Raw genomic sequence first — 25,995 nt, 5'->3', positions numbered from 1 at the left:
CTAAAATGACAGCAAAACCTACACAGTTTGACAGCTCCACACACACACGTTCACAAACACACACACACTCCTGCCAACACGGTGCATACTCCACCTTTGTGTGAACCCGCATCAGTTATTATGGGCGTAGGAAGCAGCAGCTTCTCTGACAACACAAACACAGCGTGAAGCAACCGCAGTCTGGGTGGAGCCGGTCGTTCACATCTGAAACACCATAATTTGGCAACGGATTGAAGATAATTATCACCTTACAGTTGTTGTTCCCATCAACACATGTCTGCCTTTGGCAAGATGAATTGGATTGACTAATTGTGCCTTTAACCTTTCTGATCTGCTGACTGTCATCAGCCCGTTAGGTCATTATTTCATCCTCGCTCTGATGACTCTGGATATTAAAGAAATACAGAAGTAGCTTTGCATAGTGAGTTTGTGTGCGTGTGTGTGTGTGTGTGTGTGTGTGTGTGTTCTTGTTTCACGTACTGCATCTGTGGGAGTATGAGGAAGTACATTTTTGAATGTTGCAGTGGATGTGCTGTAGGTTGGCTGGCTGCTGTTGGCTGTTAACCGTCCCGCTGTGTGATGGCTAAAGTCTGAAGAGGTCAACCTGTGGATTTTAACGACACAGAAACAAACACACACTCTCTGGACAGTGGAAACCTGAGGAGGAGAAGAGGCCCACTGGGACAATGGTACAGTACCACACCGTCATTTTGCTGTCTCACATGCCTTCAGACAGACTGTATGTACACTCCTAAAACTAGTGCTTATGTATCTTGAGTTTTCTCATTCACGTACATTTAAGGTGATCTCACGCTTGCTTGATTCTTAATGCTTTGTTTCCAAAAACAACTGTTTTAAAGAGTTTTCTGTTTGTAAAAGTGACAACAGCTCACGATTAACTGCATTTCATTTCAGTAGTTCCCATTTGACAAACCACAAGAGGGTATTTCAAGTTTTAACGTTAGTTTCTTACATGATGTGGGATGTGATAGTGTTTCTTAAAAGGCCATCTCTGCAGGGAAATTCAGCTCCCTTAAAGCAGCAGCAGAGTGAGTTTCCTCTTTTTCAGGACAAATCCTTCATTGAGACAAGCAAAGTACAAAAAAATACTTTGATTGCAGTGTTGTGTACTTTGATTTATGATAACACTGATTTGGATTTGGACTCATGAAGTTCATATAGTCTAAAACAGAACAAAGAATCGACATAAATGTGGTGTTCATGTTCATAAAACATCAGAAAAAATACAGTATCTTGATTATGCCATGAACTGATTGAGCTGTACTGTAATCTGAGGTTATAAGATTTGTCTCATATCGTGTTTGGTGCAATCAGGGCCGGGGGTCTGCAGGCAGTTGCAGGAAGAGAACCGGTAGCATGTACAAAGTTTATAGGGTTTCACAAGAGGCAGAGATGAGGTGTGAGAGGGGGAAGTGGACTACAGGAGAGGCCTAGTTTCTGTCACAACACTTCCTCCTCACACAATGGTCCTCACACATCTAAACTTGCATAGTCTTACAACATATGGCCAAAAGTCTTCTCTTAATATCTCCTAAATGTATGAGTGAAGACCTCCAAAATGTGCAGATAAAATAAATGTATATATATATATATATATATATATATATATATATATACACACAATACAACTGCCAGTGTACTCATTCTTATCTTAGACACCTTTATGATTTAATGTAAGGCAAAGGCTTATATCTGCATAATTTGTCCATTTAAATATGACAAATAATGGCTGTGTGATGCGAGTTAAAGGGTCAGCCTGTTTTTTTTCAACAACTGCACAGAAGGTTCCGGGTGTTGTGACTTTTGTGAAAACCACAGCACGACAGAAGTGACTAGCATTTTGTTTGTGGTTCTCAAGGCATCTGAAATTTGCATTTTTAACTCAATAGCAATGTCTCTCTAGTAACTTTTCAGTGTCTAAAGAGTAGAAAGTTTTTCTCAATGAAAACTGCCCCCAGTGATATCAATGGATCTTTACAAATGTCAGGATATAAAAATAAGAGACAGATAGATAGGCTTAGTCACAATAAACTGTATTGCAGGACCTATGAATCATGTGTTGCATGTGTAATAGTCACATAATATTTATTTGTGTAGCACATTTTAAAGAGACTAAAAACCCCATGCTAAACCAGTAAAATAACATAAATGATTGGAACACTGGAAGCTTCGATTGATTAATCAAAAGAGTCAAAAGAGATGGTGTACAGAAAGACTACTTCATACACAAATGCAAGTTTTTAGTAAATATTTAAAGGAAGTCAACAGGGAGGCTGTTCCAGAGTTTGTGTGACAGTTTTAATTCTAGACTTGCGGATCTAGATTACTAGACTGTTGCAGATCTGAGGCTACGATTGATTTCAAATGTAGCCTTGTGTTTATGCCTGTGATCTTTGGACAAATACTTGTGCGGCAGTGAACACCCTCTGGTCCAAGAATCAGATTCAACTGTGTTCAGAGAGAACTTTTGGACATTTAAGAAGTCCCACGATTGCATACAAGGTCACTGGAAAGACATGTCCAGGCCCATTGAAGATACTGAAATTGAGCAGAAAGTTAGCTTGTATCAAGGGGCTATTTGAATGTGCTTCATAAACATACCGAACCGAGGGGGTAAAGGAGAGATAATGGATGGAAATAACATAAAGAACCAGAGTTTCTGGTCAGTTTTAACTGAACACAAACACACAGAAACTCCCACAGACACGGCCCGTTGCTAGCTAGCTTACAGCTAACGAATGTTGGTACACTGGCTGTTTGGAGCAAATAAAGACTAACAGTACAGCGGACAAATTTGTTTCGCTTTCTGTTTGCACACACCTCAAGAATCACCTCTTGATAAGTTTGCAAAGCTATCATGTGACCCTCCTGTCATGAGATGAGGGGAATTTAACTGTTGTGGTGTTCAGCTAGTGATCCACTTCACTCAGGTGAAGAGAAGGCTGGTCACAGTTTTACATACATCATCACTTTATGCAACAAGCAGCAAAATATCCTGTAGTCAGCACCTCATGTTTTGGAAAAAAATCACAGATTTAACAGTAGCAGGGATTTAAAACTGCTGGGTTTTCTTCTGTGGACATTATAAGGACAGTTTTTTAAAAATCTTGTATCACTATCTGATCAAATGTGAAAATCTACATTATGTGTTGTTGTTCTAGTCTAGTTAAAGAATAACACTGCTGATATTCTCTATTTTTCTTTTTGTCAAAAAATAAAATCCATGGAAAGATCAAAACCATGAATTTATCTTAATAACAAGTATAGCCTGATAAAGCATATTCTTCTGCACCATAGACCCCATTATTGTCCAGAAACTATTAAAAGCAATTCCCTCTGTTGCACTGGGTGAATATGTGACCTTCATTATGATGAACATAGGCCCAAGCGTGTGTTAATCCGCTTGTGACTCATTTTTAAAGATTTATATTTTCAGTATGAACCAATGGGCTTTGGACTTACACAGACAGTATAGGGAAGTCAGAAAGTATTGAGAGAAGAACTAACCAACTGCTGGTTTTGTTCTTTTGAAGGGATTTGTTGTTAGTAAGAAAAATATAGAGTAAAAACAGATATATCCTTTGAGTCTATATTATACATTTGCTGTAAATTAGCCCAACCATGACAAAGATGACATTTTTAACAGCATGATAGCTTTGCTGTTGCTGGTTTTCATGGGTTTTAATTTCCCCCCGAGGGTATTTAAATTTAGATATAAAAAGTCACACTTACTGACACCACATGTCACATATGCTGTTTAATATGCATCTGTTTAATCCAAGACGTATTCAAGCTACAGTACATGCCATGTCTTTTGGTGAAATATTAAGACGCTTATTGCAACTTTTGTCCACATTTCCATGTTATAAACTTATACTGTCATATCTGGTGTCTTTTGTTAAAATAAATTCTATGATATAAGAAATAAATTACAAATGAAAATGTCACATTAATTACAAAAGAAGTGAAAGCAACCATCTAAACATATATGGCTGGAAGTGACTTGGATGGCTCTGATGGTAACAACACCTGTGCTAAAATGAAACAGGTATTAAAGTGTTTCTTGTTATCTGCAACTCTTCCCTTTATAATGTCATGGTATGAATATTTTTTTCTGTTGACTGGCTGCATAGAGGTACAGCATGTGAAGCTTCTCCCTGTCAAGTAGTGAATGTTGAAGCCCCAGACCACAGCCCAACCACGTGCCAATGAAAAGACCGGTTAAGACACACATCAAACAGACCAGCATCTTTTAGGGAAAACCAAGATGCAGGAGATGAGTTCACTTCATGGTTCTGTAAGAATGTGTCAAAATCTATGGTCTGCCTGATGTCCTCTTTATTGCATAGAAACAAAAATTGTTTAGTTATAGCCGCCGTTAATGTTTCACATCATTCATATGACGAGGTCCTGTATATTCTCGGGCAGATTACAAAGCCTGGTAATGCTTCTCTAAAATGTCTAAGTTAGAAAATGAGCTCACCTCATCTTTGACCCGTTTCTTGGCAACCAGGCCCAGCTTCCTGTAATGACAACCACAATGAGTTAAAGCACATCTATGTTGATGCCAAATTTGTCTTTGTCATACTTCATTAGACACCCCCAAAGTTTTCAGTGCTCTTCATATATCATGATAACATGTTTGTTTCCTTTTGCTTGTTGGTTTTGTTTGTATGCTTAATTGTTTCTTTATTTTTCTGTGTTTCTTTATCATTGTTTGTTTGTTAGTTCCCTTGTTGTTTGTTTCTTGTTTCATTGTTAGTCCCTTTCTTTCTTTCTTTCTTTTACTTTTTTCCTTTTCTTAATTTTTGTGTCTTTATTGTTGTTTGTTCCTTTTCTCCTTTGCTTGTTTGTGTTTCTTTCTCTCTGTCTTTCTAACTTCTGTTCGATTCATCTTAAGAGCTTTTAGAAGTGTGAACTTGAACTTAAAGGCACAATAAAGTTGAGGGACTTAAAGACACAGATTTCAGAACAAGTTTTCCAAATCCAACCAGAGTCTGCGATATAATGACAATCATTCAGTCAATTTCAGTCTCAAGTATAGGCCAAGCATCAAAAACTGGTTTCACAACAGCATTATTTGTTTGACCTTCCCTGTTCATTAAATGCACCTGACTTTCAAAATCCATGCCCTGAGTTTGTAACACAAACTTCTTTCTGCAAAGAAGATCTAGTCTCCAATCCCAAACAGCATCTGAATCTTTTCAAACTTTGGAAAGGTCCCTCCAGAGCCACAGACGACATTATACAACTGTTTTCACAGGCTCAGTGGTAGTCCTCATGACAAGTAAATTATTCAACATAATAAGCAGCATCTCCACCACATCTCCAATGTCTTTCTTTATCTCTCTGGTGTTTGATTCAGGCTAAGTACCACTGGCAAAGTCAAAATGTAAAGCAAAGCGGAGTGGATGACATGGTCCTGTTGTCCAAGATCACTGAGGACGCCATTGTGGAAAACCTCAAGAAAAGATTCTTGGACGACTTCATCTTTGTATCCTACAAGCTGATATTCATTTGTATTTTTATTTTTATTTATAAGTTTTTTAAATGCAGGCCAGTCTTGGAATTGCATACTGTGATCTTGAATTTAAACAATTAAACTCCATGGACATTAGAAAGATTAACAACAGCTACAATGGAAGCTAATTGTCATCCTAACATTAGAGTAGTGGTTCTCAAAGGGTGATCCAGAGGATCCCCAACAAAAAGGGGAATCAATTCCATCCATAAGTAACACAGTAACCGAACGTATGACTGTTTTGGTCATGGTTTTCATACACTTTCTGTAATAAAACATAAAACAAACATCCAAATGTCATGTGTGCCAAAATCAGATGGGCGATCCTGAGACAAAATCTTGACCCATGGTCTAATTCGTGTCCTTGATGTGAAAAACTTTGAGAACCACTGTTTGGGAGCCTTCTGGACAGGAAATCATAATGACTGTGGGACAGGAAGTTCAGCCATTATGTGTCAATAATGTGTGTCATAAAATCTGAGCCTCTACCTTTACCTTATATCCCTCAAAAGCAATACAAATTTGAGAGATTAATGAAAATGTCATCATAATTTGATGAAATGTGGAGACTTAGTGTTGTGTACCCTTTTTGATATATGTCAAACACATTTTCTTCCCTAGTTTCTGTTAAAGTCCTATATGTCACACTCATACATTCATTCCCCACCTTATCCCCACCTCCATATTCTGACTAAAAGCAGCAATATACAGTCAAACAATCAAGCAAACATATAAGGGCATATTTACAATGAATTCACTCTTCCTCTTCTGCATTCACTGTGTGACTCAAGAGCTCACTTCCGTCTTATCAGAGAACAGTTGAACTGCAAACCCATATTTAGAGTGAGAGGAAAAAAATCACATTAAATATATACTCAGCTGACGTCAACTCAAGTAAAATTACACTCCAGCAAAACGTTAGGATCACAATGGATTTATAAATTGATTGGACTATTAGTAGATAACATGATTCTTTACAAATCATTAACTACTAATTTGCAGTAATTAGACATTAAGTAAAGGATATCTGTGGTTGGAGCTACTCTTCTGCATTCTCTGACTTTTTAGGTAGTTTGTTTAACACAGTAATCAGGAAGTATAGATTGTTTAATAAGCATGTAATGGTTAGGGCCATCACACAGGTTTTTAGAAATACTATGGTCATTGTGTCGGTCAGTCCACTACTTTGGCTCAGACTGAAATATCTCAACAATTACTGGATGGATTGCCATGAAATTTGGTACATACATTCATGTCCCCTTCAGTATGAATTGTAATAACTTTGTTAATCCTTTGACTACGTCTAGCACCATCATCAGGTCAAAATTTAAATTTGTTCTATACTTTTGTTTATGACCAAATACCTGCAAAACAAGTGACATTCCAATCAGACTCAGCTATACTTTGTGTATGTTACACTTTGTGTTTAGTGCTAATTAACAAATGTTAGCATGCTAACACGCTAAACTAACATAGTAAATATTACAGTACTTTGCAATGGCACAATACAGCCTCAGGTACGAAAGACTAAAGGTAGTCAAATTTAAAGACCTTTGAGGGCATTTTATGAAAATGTCAGTGAAAATTTCAAAGACACTTTTGTGATACTTTAGAAACAATCTCGCCGTTATGTCTTGTTCACCAGAGAGCACCTCACTCACTTTGACTTCACTTGACCTGTAAAATGTCCTGGTCAGTACATATATTAGTCACAGTTCTGTAATAATCAGATTTTTTTTTCCAAAATGTTAGTTAAAGTTATGTATTTGTGTACACAAAAAAAATATATTGAATTATATACAGTGGCCTATTAAATATTAGATTTTTAAAGTATGATATCGAAAAAAGGCAATATTGGTATCTTGGCGGCACGGTGGTGCAGTAGCGCTGTCGTCTCACAGCAAGAAAGTTGCGGGTTCAAACCCCGGTTGCCCCGGCCTTCCTGTGTGGAGTTTGCATGTTCTCCCTGTGTCTGTGTAGGTTTTCTCTAGGTGCTCCAGTTTCCCCCACCATCAAAAACATGTTAGGTAGGTTCTCCAGTCAGTGCCGTTTGACCTGACATGGCATCTCAAACTGGAGTTGGTCCATGGGCGCTGTACTGTGGCTGCCCACTGCTCCCTTCAAGGGATGGGTTAAATGCAGAGGATGAATTTCGCAATGTGTATGTGACAATAAAGTACGTTCTTCTTCTTCTTGGCTCTATTGGAAATGTACAGCAAGTTCTAGAGGTGATTTACACATGTATTTATCCATCCCGCTCCTGAACTCCTCCTCTCAGACATACATCGGCCCTGTATTGATATCAGTTAACCCATTTAAACAGATGCCCTATTTCACTGACAGAGAGATCGAGCTTTACCAAGGAGCTGTGAGTAAAACTCTTTCGTATTTCATTCCTTTATTCCTTTGAATTTGTGGTGCTGCGGTTCAAACCATTGTTGGATACTATTTCTCTCTATTTGTCTCTTTAGGCCCAATATGAGAATCCACCCCACATCTACGCCTTAACTGATAACATGTACAGAAACATGATGATTGATGGAGAGAATCAATGTGTCATCATTAGGTGATCACAACAGCCCTGTTTTGTTTTTCTTCTCAGCGTTTTCATTTTCTCTCATTAGACTGTGTGTGTCTTGTTTGGTGTTGGTTGTGTTCTGTTATTTTGTAATGAAGCATGTGTTGTCATATGCTGATCTAATTGGAGTTATGTTATTTTGTCCTATTTTTCATGGCATTATGGTGCTGTTGTAGCGGTGAGAGTGGTGCCGGAAAGACAGTGGCTGCCAAATACATCATGGGTTACATTTCCAAAGTATCTGGAGGAGGATCGAAAGTTCAGGTGGAGAGGCAGCACACAATAACTATTAAAGTTCCAGCAGCATGGGGTGGAAGTATTTCTGTTGTGTCTCATGCTCTGCCATTGTGTGTATTGCAGCATGTAAAAGACATCATCCTACAGTCAAATCCTCTGCTGGAAGCTTTCGGGAATGCCAAGACCGTCCGCAACAACAACTCTAGTCGTTTTGTGAGTATGATCTTTACTTCAAAACCTACTGTGGAAGCAAGTTAAAGAGTTTAATTGTGAGAAATGCACTTTTCACCTACATTTATAGTCATTAAAAAGGATTTGACAAAATCTCGCCATTCAGTAACTGTTCTGGAGCTTAAAATCCTATCACATTATATGATTGTAGATGTTTAAATTTAAACTTTCGTTTTTTATCACGTGTTATGATGATGTCATGATGTCACAGAGCTGCTAGCATGGCTGTAGACTTGTAGTGTTGAAAAACTGACAACACAGACCGACCAAGATGACAACACCATCTCAATGCGGATGCTGGTATGCGGTGTAACAAAAAATATCTACACTAAAGACCACTAACAGAGAGAAATAAGAATATTTGAAAAAATTATAAGCATTTTATATATCATTCACTGACATATAATGAACCCTGTGGCTAGAAAGAGAGCTAAACCCACTGACACATTAGGAAGTCAACAGATACTAATAACACGCCTCCTAATACATGTTGGAAAGCTTTTTCAAATAATGCAATGTGAAAAATTATGCTGCCAGCTAAACTCTGTCTTAGCACCTTAAAGATCTTAGAAACAGCATCTCAATCTAGGTACAACTCTGTCTGCAAACAGGTTGTATGATAAAGCTGAAGGCTCCACAACGGCTACTAAATGGACCTTGTGGTGAGATTGTTTGGTCAACTGCTGTTTCCAAGATCAAGAATTCACTTTCAGTCTCAAGCAGAAGGTTGCATGACTCATTTCATAAAATGCGACAGCATTGCAGACTTGCTCCATCTAAAGCTGATTTCTCAAACTGCTGTCTGTGAACTAATTATTATTTTCATTATGATTAGTCTACCGATTATTTCCACAGTTGATTGATTATCATTGGTCGATGAAATGTCAGAAATAATTGACTAATTTTCACACAAAAAAGGCTGTCGTTTTTGTCAAACTAACTGTCCAAACCCCAAAGATATTTAATTGACCATCACATAAGACAAAAAAATAAGCAAACCCTCACAACTGAGAAGCTAAAACTCAAGATTGTTTAGCATTTTTGTGTGAAAAATAACATCTTAATAACTGTCAATCGACTAATCGTTTCAGCTCAAATGGGAACATAACAATATTTACAGGTCATGTTATCCAAAGAAATTATAAAATCAAAGATCTAAAAAAGAAAAATAAATGACTTAGTCTTTAATTGTGCTGTTACAATGCAGCACAGTAGCATTGTTTCAGCTAATGCTGTTGGTTTGATGCATAAAAAAGACATTTCACTTCATCCCCTGTTTCTCATCAGCGGGGTCCTCTAAATTCACACCTATCAACCACATGAACGTGCATGTGTGCATCTTTAGTGCATCAATTTGTTAAGTTTCCTGTCATACTTGATGTGGCACGCATGATTGGGTCAATGTAGGCTGTCTAGCACATGTAGCAAGTTATTTATAAAACTAAGGTTTAATGGTATCTTTATTAGCTTGTATTTATTGATTGATAAGGTTTTAGTAGTGTGTCAGGCTGAGTGTACAATAAGGGGAATATTTGCCTTCCCTGCACATGTTGAGTTTACCACATTTGACAGATTTATCTGTTGACAGCCTGTTTGTCACCTCTGATTGTTGACTTTGATTTTGCATCTACCAGGGGAAATACTTTGAGATTCAGTTCAGTAGAGGGGGAGAGCCAGACGGTGGAAAAATCTCAAACTTCCTGCTGGAGAAGTCGAGGGTGGTGAGCCAGAATGAGAGCGAGAGGAACTTCCACATTTACTATCAGGTCAGAGGCTGACAAGATCCATGCACAGATGGTCACAGATCAGTCACAATTGCCTTAAAAAAAACTAAAACTAAAACGTTTCTTGGACACTCATGCTCACAATTTATTTAGTCAATTGGTTCCCACTTTGAAAAGCACTGCCTCAGAAATTCAAGTTAACCAGCTCTTCTACCCCCACTTTTGTCTTCCAGCTGATAGAGGGCGCCAATGATCAGCAGAAAGAGGGTCTAGGCATCATGACCCCAGACTACTACTACTACCTCAATCAGTCTGGGACATACAAGGTGGATGGGACCAATGACAGCAAAGACTTCCAAGAGACTATGGTACATATTGTATGCAAGAGGTGGTTCCCAAGCAGATGGCTGGGATCCCTCTGACTCTGAGAGGTCACAAGATAAATTGTAGAGGCCATGCATTGATTAAATAAATAATAAGAAATAAGTAAAAACACTATTCTACAACACAAATGTATGCTATTTTGTTTTACTTTTCTCTAACCTTTGCTTTAACCGCTTTCGACGTTTATCAATTATTCACATTAAACAATCTAAGAAGTTTGGAGGGAAGTATCACTATTTCATGCAACATTTGGTATATTGTGAAAATTGCAGGTTCATATTGGGATTTAGTAGTGCAAATATTCCCAGACAAAGTTACAATTAATTGCCACAAACCAATGGGTTTCATGCCCAGGGGCTGAGGCTGGTGCCCGGTTGGTAATCCAGCCTTGAAGGAACACAGTGACATGGATTTCACAATGCTGTTATCACAATAACATTATAGACTATATCATGACTATGGAAAATATCATTACTTGCAAGCAGATGTCTGTTAAAATCATCCAACAGCATAGTTCGCCCAAAACATGTTTTAACATAATTTTCTCACTATTATTTTCTTCCCTACCTTTAGCGTGACATCTAACCAGTTCTGCAGAGAGTTTATTAGTTAGTAGTTTGATTATCTGGTGTCTGAGATGCCAGTCTCCAGAATTTCTTCCGCCTCTCAAATGCAATGGAGTTTAGAATTTCATTTGTGGTGCTAACAGCATTAACAAATTATGTTTAAAAAGATTCAACAGCAATATGACTTCCTAAAAACAATGCCTCTGTTACTCTGTAACAGTTTTACTTGGAGCTAGTTTCTACTGAAGTAGTAGTCCCTAAGTACTTCGAGGGACTCCTCCTCCTGCTCCTTCAGCTATTCTTTCAGCTGGGCAGTCTGTCTCTGTAGGGTTTGATTGACTTCTTCCTCAGCCTTGAGAGCCTGTAAAACAGTACAGGACTTCTCCTCCTGCAACTTTTTGTTCAGCTGGGCAGTGTTGCTTTGGAGGGCCTGATTGGCCACTAACTCATCCTTGGGTTTGGTGGAAAGCTTGAGGTCAGTAAGGTCAATTGTCCCAGTGTTCTTTTAAGGACCTCCAGCTCTTGACGGAGGGCAACCTGCTCACCCCTCAGCCCCCAGATGAGCTCCTGATCCACTCTAACCCTTTTAGCTTAAGACTTTTTCTCTGCCTCACGTTCTCGCTGAAGGATGTTTTTTTGCTCCTGCAACTGTTGACTCAGCTCCAGTCTCACGCTCTTCTCTTTCTGGAGCTTGTTTGTGAGCTGCTCTAACTTCTTCCACAGAAACTTGTGCTTTCTTGTTTCTGTTTCTGTCTGACCAGTTCCTGCCATACAAACACCTGCTGATGTCCCAAAGTGGAATTCCTTTAATAAGTTCCACTGTTATATACATACTGTTGCAACGCCCTATGCTAACAGTTATAATGCTAGAGAAACCAACTGTCATTGGTGAAACAGAGTTAGCCATGAGTTAAACTAACAAAAAAATAAAAACTGTTTTTGAACAGCTTCTCTTTTATTCCTGTGTTAAGTGACCATGCTTACACTCAATTGCCGGTTTATTGGGCACACCTACCTGAAACTAATGCAGCCTAATACAACATCCCTGCTGTAAATCATACCTTCTGTTTTTGTTTTGGCTAACGTTAGCTAAGTTAAGTGTTGATTCCTCTTTCTAGTAGTTTGTGGTGCTGCTGAATTGTCTTGCTGTTCTTGCCCTCCCTGATATACAGTTTCGACAAAACTAAAAACATTTTAAGCCCCATGAAGGTGTGATTTATTGCAAGGGTGTTGTATTAAACTAGTTTTAGCTAGCTAGATGTATCTAATAATAACTGAATGTAGTTTCTATGCTTTGAAGTAGATGTTTTGATGTATAAAATGACTGAGTGAGTGACCTTGTAGTGTATTATAGCCTAATATTCTCCAACCAGAAAGAACAAGACAATTTTAAAAAATGGTGTTATAGTAAAATTAAAAATAGCAGCCTATAAGTTTGTTTGGACAATTAAACATTTCCAATAAATTTCACCTATGCTTATTGGGGGAACTGTTTCAAACTGCTGCCCTCACTGTCGGCTTTTGTGTTGTGATGTCCAGGAAGCCATGCAGGTGATTGGGATCCCAGGCAATATCCAGACTCAGGTGCTACAGATCGTCGCAGGCATCCTCCACCTGGGTAACATCAGCTTCATAGAGGCAGGCAACTATGGGCAGGTGGAGAGCACGGACTGTGAGTGAAACACATGCACATACACAAGACACACTTGGATTCACTCATGCATGGATGTGTGCATACATTCCCACCTGGCATATGAAAATTTCTTATTTTCTCCCCAAGGGATATGAGTAAATTAGAGCTCACCATGGCAAAGCAGTCCCATGGCAGACATCCTGCTAAATTTGTGCACATCAACACTACCTTGTTCTTCTTCATTCAGGGTGGGAATTTTACAATCCCACAGTTGCTGTCAGTTGTAAAATTTAAGCTAGACTTTATTCTGTTACATCAGTATTTCAGGCAGTCTGTACTCTTTCAATATTGAAGCTGAACATATCTAAATCTTATTTTGGCAAAATTGATATATTTGTTTTGATTCAAAAGGAATACAACTTTTTGTTTACTCTAGTGCTTGCCTTCCCTGCCTATCTGCTGGGCATCGACCCCAACCGTCTGCAGGACAAACTGACCAGCCGGAAGATGGATTCAAAGTGGGGAGGGAAGTCTGAGTCCATTAATGTGACCCTGAACCAGGAGCAGGCCACATATACAAGGGATGCCCTGGCCAAAGCCCTTTATGCACGAGTCTTTGACTACCTGGTGGAGGTAGTCAAACTTTTTAATACAGTAACAACAAAAACAGATAAAATGAAGTTAAACATCCTCTTTTTATATAACTGAGATATCTATACAAGTTGAAATAATTGCATTTGTATGTAATATTTTCAATCCATCCTTATCCAGGCCATAAATAAAGCCATCCAAAAACCACATGAAGAATTCAGTATTGGAGTACTTGACATTTATGGCTTTGAGATATTCAAGGTTAGTCCTCTTACAACTTACAGCTCCATAATATTTATAGGCAGCCACTAAAATAGCAGATGGTAGTTGTACAGATGGTACAGCACATCAGGGTTTATTTTACTATGGTGATGATCTGACATAGACTGGATTGTGTTCTCCCCCGGCAGAGAAATGGCTTTGAGCAGTTCTGTATCAACTTTGTCAACGAGAAACTGCAACAGATCTTCATTGAACTGACTCTGAAGGCTGAGCAGGTAGCTACAGCGAAATTTAATGCTTTTGTAAATTCTGCCACATCTCTTCCTTGTCTCTTAACATCTGCATTATGGTGAGTAAATGGGGTTCTGTTTGATAGAGACAAGAGTGAGCTTCTGTTTATTTTAATATGAATATGATCCACTGTTTTAAAACGTATTTCAATCAGTTTTACTTTGAGCTCTTTTCTTTGTATGTCTTCAAATTTTCTCTCAGGAAGAATACGTTCATGAAGGCATCAAGTGGACTCCCATTGAGTACTTCAACAACAAGATTGTATGCGACCTCATTGAAAATAAATTGGTAAGTTCATAACTGCATCACCTTAGCCAAGAAGTCGGTAAATAATTACAGGCTTTACACCGACCGATTTGAAGTGGTTAATAAGAGTGCTTCTCCTGCACTGAACTAGTTGGGTGCTCTACCTCAAAAAAACGGAAGCATTCCAGTGGTTGAAAACAGTCAGACAGATAGACAGTTTTGTTCTTTTATTATCTACTTAACATCAAATTATGACTCTTTATACTCTACATTTGCATGGGGGGATCTTTTTTTCTTCCAAGAGATTTTCATATGTGTAAACTCTGTGGCAAGTGGTGATTGTTTAAAGTAAAATTCATCTACATAATCTTCTCCCTGAAGAACCCTCCTGGTATTATGAGCGTGCTGGATGATGTGTGTGCCACCATGCATGCCAAAGGAGATGGTGCAGATGAAAATCTGCTGCAGAAACTGCAGGCCGCTGTGGGAACGCACGAACATTTCAATAACTGGAACTCCGGCTTCGTCATACATCACTATGCTGGCAAGGTAGGAACCAGCCTACCTCCTGTAGCAGAAATACTACCTTTTCACAAGAGTTGGTATTTTATATATTTTAAACGTTAGTGTTGTTGCCTATAATGCTTGTTGGCAGATGTGTGTTGTATTCTGATTAAGGTTTTAGTCACATCAACTGGACGTATTTTTTGCTACATGAACAGCAAACAATCTGTAATTTGCCAGGTAGGGAAAGTTTACAAAGCATTTAAAATGTCTGGGTTCGTCTCAGGTGTCATATGATATCAACGGCTTCTGTGAGAGAAACCGGGATGTCCTTTTCCCTGACCTCATTGAACTCATGCAAAGCAGTGAATAGTAAGTTTCTTATACCTATCTGATGTTTTTACTTATGTTAGGTTTAGTTAAGAAATGTAGTGGGGAAAAATCTCTTTGAATTTGTCTCTACAGTGATTTCATCCGTAGCTTGTTTCCTGAAAACCTCAACACAGAAAAGAAAGGCAGGCCGACTACAGCCAGCTCAAAGATCAAGGTGAGAATTTAAACTGAGAGAAACCATGAACTAAATATCTGAGGTCCTTTGATCAGTGCACCCCGATTTTTTCCCTCAGTTTGAATATGCAGAAAATAGAATTAAGATGGAGTTTTTTGGGTTGTAACAATGCATTAATAGCGCACTGGTATATCTGACAGAGACAAGCTAATGAACTGGTGAACACGCTGATGAAATGCACACCGCACTATATCCGGTGTATCAAACCCAATGAGACAAAACGGCCAAAAGACTGGGAGGAGAGCAGGTTAGCATCCTCACTGTGACAAACATATTATTCACATACACTCAAACATGTAGTAAAGACTTCTTATTGAATGGTGTTATTCCATCTGTTTTTAGGGCTAGGCATCAGGTTGAATACCTGGGACTGAAGGAAAACATACGTGTGAGAAGGGCTGGATTTGCATACCGCAGAGTCTTCAATAAATTTCTGATGAGGTGAGTATATTCCTGCACATGGTTGAAAGGATGCATCCATTTCTGTGGGTTTTTCCTGAAAGAAGAATACAGCTTAACACACACTCTCAAAGTGGCTTGGTGTGTGTGTATCCAGGTACGCCATTCTGACAGCTGAGACATGGCCATCTTGGAGGGGTCCAGAGCAGCAGGGGGTACTTCACCTCCTCCGGTCTGTCAACATGGATAACGACCAGTACCAGCTGGGACGCACCAAGGTCTTTGTCAAGAACCCTGAATCGGTAACAAACCTTTTTATATATTTCAGTCTGTGTTGAAGTACTGTAAATTTGAGTTACTTGTACTTTACATGAGTATTTCCATTTCATGCTACATTATGCTTCCACCCCACCACAATTCAGAGAAAGGTATTGTGTTGCTTTTTACTCCACTACATTAATTTGATAGTTGTAGAGCTAGTTACTTTACAAATTAATATAGATATGTAATATTTCTTACATAGAAAACATACAATGAGCTTATAGAATACGAGGCATTGTTACAGATGAAACTACTAGTTAATATTAGCTTCACAACAACAGCTCGACAACAGTAAAATGCTACTAAAACATTAATACATCAACTATAAGAACCTACAGTGAAAACTAGACAGACAGGATCACGAATTAGAGATTTCTACTATATTAATAAACCACATAATAATATAAAACTCAAAGGGGCCATTTTTCTGCTTAATTAGTACTTACTTTTAATTCTTAGTACATTTTGAACACAATCCTCGCATAATTTTACTTATAGGGTATTTATAAACCTGGACCTTATTTCCCCATGTTTTTGTGTGTATGTGACTATGGGAAAACAGTTTTTTAAATTGGTCCAGTATTCAGTATTTACCTCTGCTAAAAAGTGAGATCATTTTTGTTTAATTAGAAGCAGCCACTCCAACGAAACTCCATTGACAAAAATCCTAATTTTAGCTCTCTGGTCTACCTACTATGTGTAATTGTGTGACTTTGGTATTTTTAACCTTATAAAACACCAAAGTCATACAATAACACAAACATAGTAACTGATCGAGGCAGCGGTAGACCAGCAACCTTAAGGGAATCTCGTGCCTTTGAACAGAGTGAAATAGCGTCTGCTTCTGATTAAACAAAAAGGATCTTACTCTTTAAATAAAGGTCTATCTCTGTAGGGATCCTTTCTATCATGTATAATGTGAGCCTGTCACGTTTACAACAGTGTTGCTTCTTTTACTTAAAGCAGCTGTAATCAATGTTTTTATAATATCAATACATTAAATGACGATGTGAAAACAATGTGACAGCGTGAAAGGGGTCTCTTGTAGTTACGATTCACCTTATCAACTTAAAAGGTGTGTTGTCACAATCACGTTTCCACTGCCCCCTAGTGGCCAAAAATAATTTAAATTGTGGTAATTTTTCTGTGAGCAGAGGCTCGATTAACAAAGAAACATTTTAATTAACACAAAGAAAATTGCTTCAATACTTAAAAAATTACATATATTAAGAAAATAATGATAAATGTAAACTCCTTTCTCACACTGTATGCTCCACAGCTTTTCCTGCTTGAGGAGATGAGGGAGAGGAAGTTTGACACTTTTGCCAGGATCATTCAGAAATCCTGGAGAAGATACATTGCCAGGAAGAAGTATGAACAGATGAGAGAGGAGGGTGAGTTAAAGGGCAAAAACTCTCCACATTGTTCCTACCAAAGTGCACATTTAGAACTGTGATTATAAATGTTTGTCCTCCTTTGCGACACAGCCTCAGACATCCTGTACAACTCGAAGGAGCGGAGGAAGAATAGCATCAACAGAAACTTTGTCGGAGACTACCTCGGTCTTGAGCAGAGGCCTGAGCTACGACAGTTCCTGGCAAAGAGGGAGCGTGTTGACTTTGCTGATTCTGTCACAAAGTTTGATCGCAGGTTCAAGGTAAAACATGCTTTTGTCCTTCAACGAATAAAGCAAAAAGTAATGTTTACTTTAATAAATTTTACCAAGAAGAAAGTTCCTCATCTTAGAGATGTCTCTTTGTGTTTTCCCCTTTAAATCAATGAGTAAGATTGTGGAAATGACGGAGTTCACACCATACCTCTTCCCCAAAACGTCTTCTGCTTTCTGGCATTGCTCAAGGTTCTCACTTCTTTTTTTGGGTGTTTTTTGTTCCCAACACAGCCTATCAAGAGAGATTTAATCTTGACCCCCAAAGGCATCTATCTGATTGGTCGAGAGAAGGTGAAGAAAGGACCTGAGAAAGGACAGATAAAGGAGGTGCTGAAACGAAAACTGGAGTTTGGAAGCATCAGTGGTGTCTCTCTGAGGTGGGTCTTTAGTTTACAAGAAATACATTACTCCACCTGGTACTAGTAACTTTTGTGGTAGATACTGTGGTTGAAAATACAAGAACTAGAATGATGCCATGTTGTTCAGTAACCACTGTTGCATTAAGAGTGAACATATTAGTCTTAACTGAGAATTCTCAGAACCTTTTTTTTTTATAGCTTATCAGTTGAGAACTTGACATTTTCTGGGCCAGTCTCACAAACCGTAATACTACAAAGCAAATGCTCAAGTTACCCTGGAGACATTTTAATCTGAATATGTTTTCCACTGATTTTAACTTAAACTGAAACCTAAGTTCATTTCATTATTGCCATTTTTAGATGGAAGACTTTTACATATAAATGAATGTTTATTACATTCAAGAGTTCACACAATGCTAATAAGGCCTCTCATAGCCATGTAAATCTCTTTATTTCGCAATATACCATAGACACCAGTACATCTGGTAAATCTATAGTCTATACGTCATAAGCGCATCAACAGTGTTGTGTAATTACTCTCGTTGTCTGCCCCCCTGTCCGGCCCGGTGACAAATCAATACATTTAATAAATTAAATAAATAATAAAACAGACAAAGGAGTATATTAATACTCTATTGTTAAAGTCAAATCTGTCTGGCACAATATGGTACCCAGGTCATCATACTCTATACCAGGCTGCTGGTTTAAAAAAAAAAAAAAAAGAGACAAAAGTTTTGAACTGCAGGTTTAAGTACAAGTTTATGCTGTACAGCTTTAATAACTTAAAATGTACATTACATTCAAGTGTTTCAATGTTTCAGCAATGGCAAATATTTTCTTCAAAAAATTTAAGCTTTTCTTGTTTTCTTTTTAGTTGTCTTTAAGCTCTTAATGTTTTTATTTCTTCAGTACAAGACAAGATGATTTCTTCATCCTACATGAGGTCCAGTACGACAGTCTGCTGGAGTCCAACTTTAAGACAGAGTTCCTCAGCCTTCTCTCAAAACGCTACGAGGAGGTGACCAAGAGAAAACTGACAATCTCCTTCAATGACAGGTAGAGGAGTCTACACTCAGACAGCCGGTATTTGCATAGAAACTCACATACAGTCCCCTCCAAAAGTATTGGAACGGTAAGACAAATTCCTTTGTTTTTGTTGTTCACTGAAGGCATTTGGGTTTAAGATCAAAAAATGAGTATGAGACAAGAGATCAGAATTTCAGCTTTTATTTCCTGGTGTTCACATCTAGATGTGTTAAACAACTTAGGACATATCACTGTTTGTATTAGACCACAGCATTCTTAGGTCAGCAAAAGTAATGGAACAAATAATCTTAAAGTAAATAACATTTAATATTTGGTGGCATAACCCTTGCTTGCAATAAATGCCTCAAGCCTGCGACCCATCGACATCACCAAACTGTTGCATTCTTCATTTGTGATGCTATTCCAGGCTTTTACCGCAGCTTCTTTCAGTTCTTGTTTGTTTCGGGGTGTTTCTCCCTTGAGTCTCCTCTTGATGAGGTGAAATGCATGCTCTATTGGGTTAAGGTCAGGTGATTGACTTGGCTAGTCTAAAACCTTCCACTTTTTTCCCCTGATGAAGTCCTTTGTTTTGTTGGCAGTGTGCTTTGGGTCATTGTCCTGCTGCATGATAAACTTCATCCCGATTAGTTTCATTAGTTTTAAACTTCATCCCGATTAGTTTCAATGCATTTCTCCATAAAGTGGCGGACAAAATGTTTCTGTACATTTTGTACATTTCTGAATTCATTCTGCTGCTACCATCATCAGTTACATCATCAATAAATATTAATGAGCCTGTTCCAGAAGCAGCCACGCACACCCACGCCATGACATTACCTCCACCATGCTTCACAGATGAGCTTGTATGCTTCGGATCATAAGCAGTTCCTTTCTTTCTCCACACTTTGGCCTTTCTATCACTTTGGTAGAGATTAATCTTGGTCTCATCAGTCCATCAGATTGTGTTTCAGAACTTTTGCGGCTCATCTCTGTACTTCTTTGCAAATTTCAATCTGGCCTTCCGAATCGTACTGCTGATGAGTGGTTTCATCTTGTGGTGTGGCCTCTATATTTCTGCTCTCTGAGTCTTCTTCCAACAGTGGATTGTGATACCTTCACCCCTGCACTGTGGAGGTCGTTGGTGATGTCACTTACTGACATTTTGGGGGTTTTCTTCACAGCTCTCTACATTTCTGTCATCAACTACTGTTGTTTTCCTTGGCCGACCTGTTCGTCATCTGTTGCTCAGTACACCAGTAGTTTCTTTCTTTTTCAGGACATTCCAAATTGTTGTGCTTGCTATGCCCAATGTTTGTCCAATGGCTCTGGTCGATTGTCCTTATTTTCTCAGCTTGACAATGGCTTGCTTTTCTCCCATAGACAGCTCTCTGGTCTTCATGTTGATTTATCTTCTTTAACAGGAAAAGTCTTTATAGGTTTGAATCAAGGATGAAAACTTAGACTAGTCATGCAGAGCTATTTAATGTTTGGACAATCAACCTAAAAGGAAACACCTGGGCAACAAGAAACATCTATCAGTCACATGTTCCATTAGTTTTGCTCACTTGAAAAATGGGTGGGTTCAAACAAAGGGTGGTATGTCCTGAGTTGTATAACACATCTAGATCTCTTGTCTCATACTCATCTTTTGATCTTAAACCCAAATGTCTTCAGTGAACAACAAAAATAAAGGAATTTGACTTACTGTTCCAATACGTTTGGAGGGGACTGTACACAAAAAACACACTTTTTTCCTTCTCAGGCTAGAGTTCAGAGTGAAGAAGGAGGGCTGGGGTGGAGGAGGATGCAGGGTGGTGGTATTTCAGAGGGGGCAAGGAGACCTGTCCCAGCTGAAACCTGGAGGGAAGACCCTCACCATCACAATAGGGGACGGTCTACCCAAGTCCTCCAGTGAGTTAAAAGAAAAAATGGCACCATACAGTCTTCATATTAGGAGGAGGGGGGCAAAACCTTTGAGCAAATTTCACACACTAAAGAAATTTAAAAAAATACAAAAGGTTACAAAGAGATATGTTAAGATACGTAGATTCTTGTTTATATGAATGTTATTGTAACTAAGCATGTATTTCATCAGAGCCCACCAGGAAGAGTGCTCCACAGTCTCATGGTGGAGGGAGAAATAATTTTGCCAGCAGAGGTAAAGTTTCTACTTAACTGTATCTCCTTTAGTTTCTTTGTTATGTTCAGTATATTATTTGGATATAATGTCGATAATTTACATGACATACCTTTAGACTCAAAATTACATTTACTTAAGTGCTGTAGTTAAAAAGAGTTTCAGGTACTTTATTTGATAATTTGCATAAATATACTATTTTATACTCCAATTTCATATATTCTATTTTTCACTCCATTACATTTGACAGTTTTGGTTAACAGTTACTTTGAAGATCAAGCAGTAGCAGCTGTGAAGAAGTTTTGAGGTTGTTCGGGCGATAGCTTTACTTTTTCCCCGCTTTCTCCTTCCTCAGCGCACCAGAATGGAGCCGCCCAGTTTTCCAGAGCCCATCACAACCAACCGTCAGATATCACATATTCCTCCCCGCACAAACAGGGTCGGCCACCCAGCACAGCCCTGCCCAAACTGGGCTCCCAGAGGATGCCCCGAGTCCCAGCCCACAACCAGCACAACCAGGGGAACATGGACTTCCTTAATGTGCCTGACCAGGGCATGTCAGGGTAAGAAACATCCCCTCATGAAATAGAAAAAAAAAACTTAGGAAGTGATAATCACAGCATGTGTAGGTGGTGCTGATGAGTCAGTAAAAATCAATTTATACACCTTAACAACTGAGTTGTTAAGGCTTGTCAAGGTGAGGCTCAACACCCAAACACATGAATGAATTTTATAGTGGGATGGATAAACCTGTGAAACCAGTGAATCAGCTTCAGGACTATAAACATCCATCCCACTGTCTTCTGAACACGCCCAAAGGCAAAAGTGGTTGTTGGTTTCTAAAAGTTACAGCAATGTGTCTGGGGAGGGGGTTTTAGATGCTGTTAAAATTTTCTAAAAAGCATTCAGGTTTTGTCTTGCTGAGTGAAAAGTGAAACATGTTGATGAGGTTTATGTTCCATATTCTAAGATTAATGTGTTTTCACTACAACATTTGCTACTGTATTTGAATTTGAACTTTTGTGATTTTAACAAAATTAAACAATTTATTTGTTGGTATACAACATTTTTTAATTATATGGACCCGTGCTCTCTCTAATGTCATCTTTCCAGTTTTAGATGTGAACTCTGCCGTCTCTCTGTTTTCATATGATTAGCCAATTGATTTATTTTGAGCTACATCCACTGACTGGTCATTTTTGTCAAACCGGTGATGTTTAGTTTGCAAAGGTCTTGGGGAAATGGTATTCATTAAAGTCCCCTAAATCAGAAATATTAAATAAACAATATAAGATAATTTTAGCATCCTTATCTAGACATATGGAGTGGCCCACTCAACTTGTATTGAGGAAGGTTTTGTGACCAGATTGGATTTTTAGTAATCTTTGTCATTACAAATGTTCATGTGATTTTGAAAGAGTGTTTTTTAGAACCACACGTTCTGGTTTGGTTTTACAGTTTAAAAAAGAAACCATGAAGATAAAGCTTAAACTTGCTCTCTGTGGTTTAACTCTCCCTGACTGGCCATTTAGCCTCAAAGAATCCCTCTCATCAGCAGCTCCTTTTATCCCTTTTGTCATTTTCTGTCTTTGTCACAGGAAGCAGAGGAAAAGGAGCATCAATCAGCGACCTCCTCCTGCTCCTAAACCACAGCCTCGACCCCAGGGTCCCCGCTGCCGGGCAATATATCAGTACATCGGCCAGGACACAGACGAGATCAGCTTTGAGGTCAACGACGTGTTCGACCTCGTCAAAGAAGGTGTGTCAATGACAAGAATGCAAAATGGAGAGTGATGAAAATAAATAATCAGCAGGCTGGAGTCTCATTTGATTGATCTGGTATATTTAAAATATCCTACAGTAGTTAATGATATATCTCTCTGCTTATTTTCTTTGTAGATCCATCAGGCTGGTGGACAGGCAGGGTTCACGGAAGGGAAGGTCTCTTCCCTGGTAACTACGTGGAAAAGATTTGAACAAGGCTCGATCTCTCCTGGTGGACTAGTTTGTGTCTGGTGAGAAAATATGTGTATTTTGTTGAAGGCAGCACATATCGTCCGCTAAAGAAACTTCCTGTGAATAGTCCATGGTCACGTGGTAGATCTCCATCCGTAATGGAAATAGGGCTGTTTAAGGGTGGACTTCGCTGACATTAGAGACACATATAACTTGTTTCGCATTATGTTGTACAAACAGACATCGCTGTCATGGTCATCATCATCTTTAAAACACAGATCCATTGCAAAGAGCTGCACAGGTCTCACATCTGTTGTTGTCCAAGACTCTCCTGTTCTGAGTGACATAACAACAAGATCTTTGACTTCACCCGCACTCCCACAACACCTTTCTTTGAGCCTCTACTTCACTGAAATATGGCTCAAAGCTAAAAGTTACAGCCTTAACAGAAAAGGGACCTGAAATTACTGCATTGCTTTCTGGTGTCTACAGTGTTTATGTTTACCTGAAACTTTTCTACAGAGCAACATCCAATACTGCTTAGTATTGTTGATTAAGACAGCAGTGTGACATCTTCAAAATAAAAGTAATAATAGACATTTGAGAATATATTCAATATGAAACAAGAGAACTTGACTGTTACGTTTGCACTGTAACAAACCTGCTTCAGATGAATCAAAAGAATCAAAGGATTTTCTATTCATTGAGTATTACTAATATCATGGTTGGTAGTTTATCATTTATTTTATCATCTCAATAAAGAAAAAAGAAATATATTTTCATATTTGTATCTCATGGATTTTTGCACTTGTTTAGGTTGTCTTCAGTAAGTTATAAATCATTTCTGAATCTTTCTGAACATGTTTAAAGTGTTTATTTCTGCTAATTCTGCATTTTTTTAAAAATTTGTGGTTGATTTTGTAAAATATTGTAATTCTCTCACAATCAATATGTGTTTTAGTCTATGAATAAGAAGAGAAAAATAAAGATTTTAACACTGAATTGATTTTTTCTGTTTTGTCCATATGGTAAACAAAGTTGGTAAACTTCATTCAACTAGAGTTAATTAAAATGGAAATAATTAGGGACAAGGGCAATTTGTATCCAATGTAAAATACAAAGAAACAACACAAATAATACATTGCTACATAGAACAGTGTGTATCTGTGAACCGGTGTGTATACTGCACAAAGATGACAAGTTACAAGTAATAATACAGTATGTGTGTGTGTGTGTGTGTGTGTGTGTGTATATCAGTATATATATATAAATAGTACAATTTTGGGGTACTTGTACTTTACTTGAGGATTAACATTTTCTGTTACTTTATACTTCTACTCCGCCACATCTCAAAGGCAAATATTGTTCTTTTTACTCCACTATAGTTATTTGAGAGATTTAGTTACTCTGTGGATCCAGATCAATAATACAAAATAAAATAAACAAATAATGTTGTATTATTAAGGATTTAGACTCACAAGTTACCGTACAGTAGGCCATACAAAGTAAAATCAGCCCCACCTTTAACAGCTGCAACAAAGTGATGTACACATTAATGCATCACTAATTATAATCCAGTGATTAAATAATATTGTGAAATTCATTCTGCATAATGAGCAGTTTTACTTTAAGTATATTTTTATGCCAATACTTTTGTTTTTGAATGCAGGAATTTTTCTTGTATGAGAGTATTTTCTATACTGTGGTATTTTCACGTAAGTAAAACAGTACTTCTTACACAATTTTCTAATAGTATACATATGATTAATATGACACAATGGTGCTAGTTTCCATAATGAATACTTGCCACCTCTATTTACACTAAGTACAACATATGAATACATCTATCGCCACTGCATGCAGCTTTTAAGTGGCACTTGCACATGAAATGATTGCTCTATTTCGCTCTCACTGAAGGCATCAATAGCCATGGTGAAAATGTACTATCACACGTAACACCTCTTTGCATGGTGTTAGCAATCCAAGCAACATTTGATCTTCACTTTTGACTGTGTCCCATTTTCCCTAGGAAGTGAGGCTGCACACAGTTCATTAAATAGTTGCCTGTGTGTTATTCTTTGGTAATGGTGCTTAGTGAACACACTCTAGGCATTGAGCCCTGACCCTTGTGAAGTCAAAAAAATTAGAGACATGATGACATTGATTTCAGTAAAACTTGATTGTGTAAGTCTTATAAGGCTGTCACCTGTGTAACCTGCCTAACAGGTAATTTGGTTAGTTTTGAATTGCTTTATAATGAGGACTGGCATCTTCACAATACTAATAAAAGAATGTAATTTGTAACAATTTTTATCTGGGGGAACCTAAATTCTATGTGTATATATAATCTTGACTGCAGCTATTTACTTCAAATAAATCCTCATTTTCATATAGTCCTGGTTATTCAGAAATGGGAATAACCTAAAATGTGCACCACATCCATGTTTGAAGGTAATAAGAGACTTTAAAAGGCACTTAAGAGAAAAACACACAGCTTTTGGGACTGAAAGTGTTAATGAGACTAAAACACACACACACACACACACACACACACACACACACACACACACACACACACACAACCACCCACCACATTCCTGCTCGGCCGCCCACTCATGCTTTTATTTTGAAATTTGCATCGCTCTTGTTGGCCTGACACAGCGGAGGCAGATGGACCGGTTGAGCCTCATTTCTAGACAAGACCTGAGATTAGACAAACAAATCCAGCAGCACCTGTAACACCTGCTGCTGTCTGTTCTGTATAGCGTACTTTTTTTATCTGTTTATGGTAGCCTATTTAAATAATGGTAA

At 38.2% G+C, this 25,995-nt stretch overlaps 1 protein-coding gene across 2 annotated transcripts; it reads left to right on the top strand.

Annotated features, from left to right (window-relative positions):
• The first annotated feature begins 402 nt into the window (after positions 1–402).
• Positions 403–24,186, top strand: myo1f (myosin IF). 2 transcript variants are annotated; one of them, XM_038715398.1, is made up of 29 exons: positions 403–421; positions 539–689; positions 5,387–5,515; positions 7,821–7,910; positions 8,014–8,108; positions 8,297–8,384; positions 8,481–8,570; positions 10,223–10,354; positions 10,546–10,680; positions 12,802–12,934; positions 13,332–13,528; positions 13,667–13,747; positions 13,897–13,983; positions 14,201–14,287; positions 14,627–14,794; positions 15,036–15,121; positions 15,215–15,296; positions 15,458–15,564; positions 15,660–15,758; positions 15,874–16,018; positions 17,317–17,431; positions 17,525–17,694; positions 17,938–18,083; positions 18,975–19,121; positions 20,854–21,002; positions 21,187–21,249; positions 21,584–21,791; positions 22,827–22,987; positions 23,128–24,186. In XM_038715398.1, exons 2-29 carry the CDS (start codon positions 687–689, stop codon positions 23,202–23,204), a joined length of 3,270 nt encoding a protein of 1,089 aa, XP_038571326.1. In that variant the 5' UTR covers positions 403–421; positions 539–686; the 3' UTR covers positions 23,205–24,186. The 2 variants fall into 2 exon arrangements, with proteins under 2 accessions (XP_038571326.1, XP_038571325.1); XM_038715397.1 differs by lacking the exon at positions 403–421 and having other exon boundaries at positions 501–689.
• Positions 24,187–25,995: the final 1,809 nt, after the last annotated feature.

This window comes from Micropterus salmoides, unplaced genomic scaffold, assembly GCF_014851395.1.
Source record: "Micropterus salmoides isolate LMB-PRFRI ecotype aquatic unplaced genomic scaffold, ASM1485139v1 Ms_hic_scaffold_13, whole genome shotgun sequence".
Taxonomy (NCBI): domain Eukaryota; kingdom Metazoa; phylum Chordata; class Actinopteri; order Centrarchiformes; family Centrarchidae; genus Micropterus; species Micropterus salmoides.
Note: the sequence above shows the minus strand (reverse complement) of the source record. Positions and strands in the feature narration are given on the sequence as shown.

Bases quoted from the DNA above. Each gene is read 5' to 3' on its own strand.
- myo1f (XM_038715398.1), top strand. The intron at 5,516-7,820 runs GTATCCTACAAG...TCCTCCTCTCAG, and splicing joins TCTTGGACGACTTCATCTTT to ACATACATCGGCCCTGTATT. The intron at 16,019-17,316 runs GTAACAAACCTT...TATGCTCCACAG, and splicing joins TTGTCAAGAACCCTGAATCG to CTTTTCCTGCTTGAGGAGAT.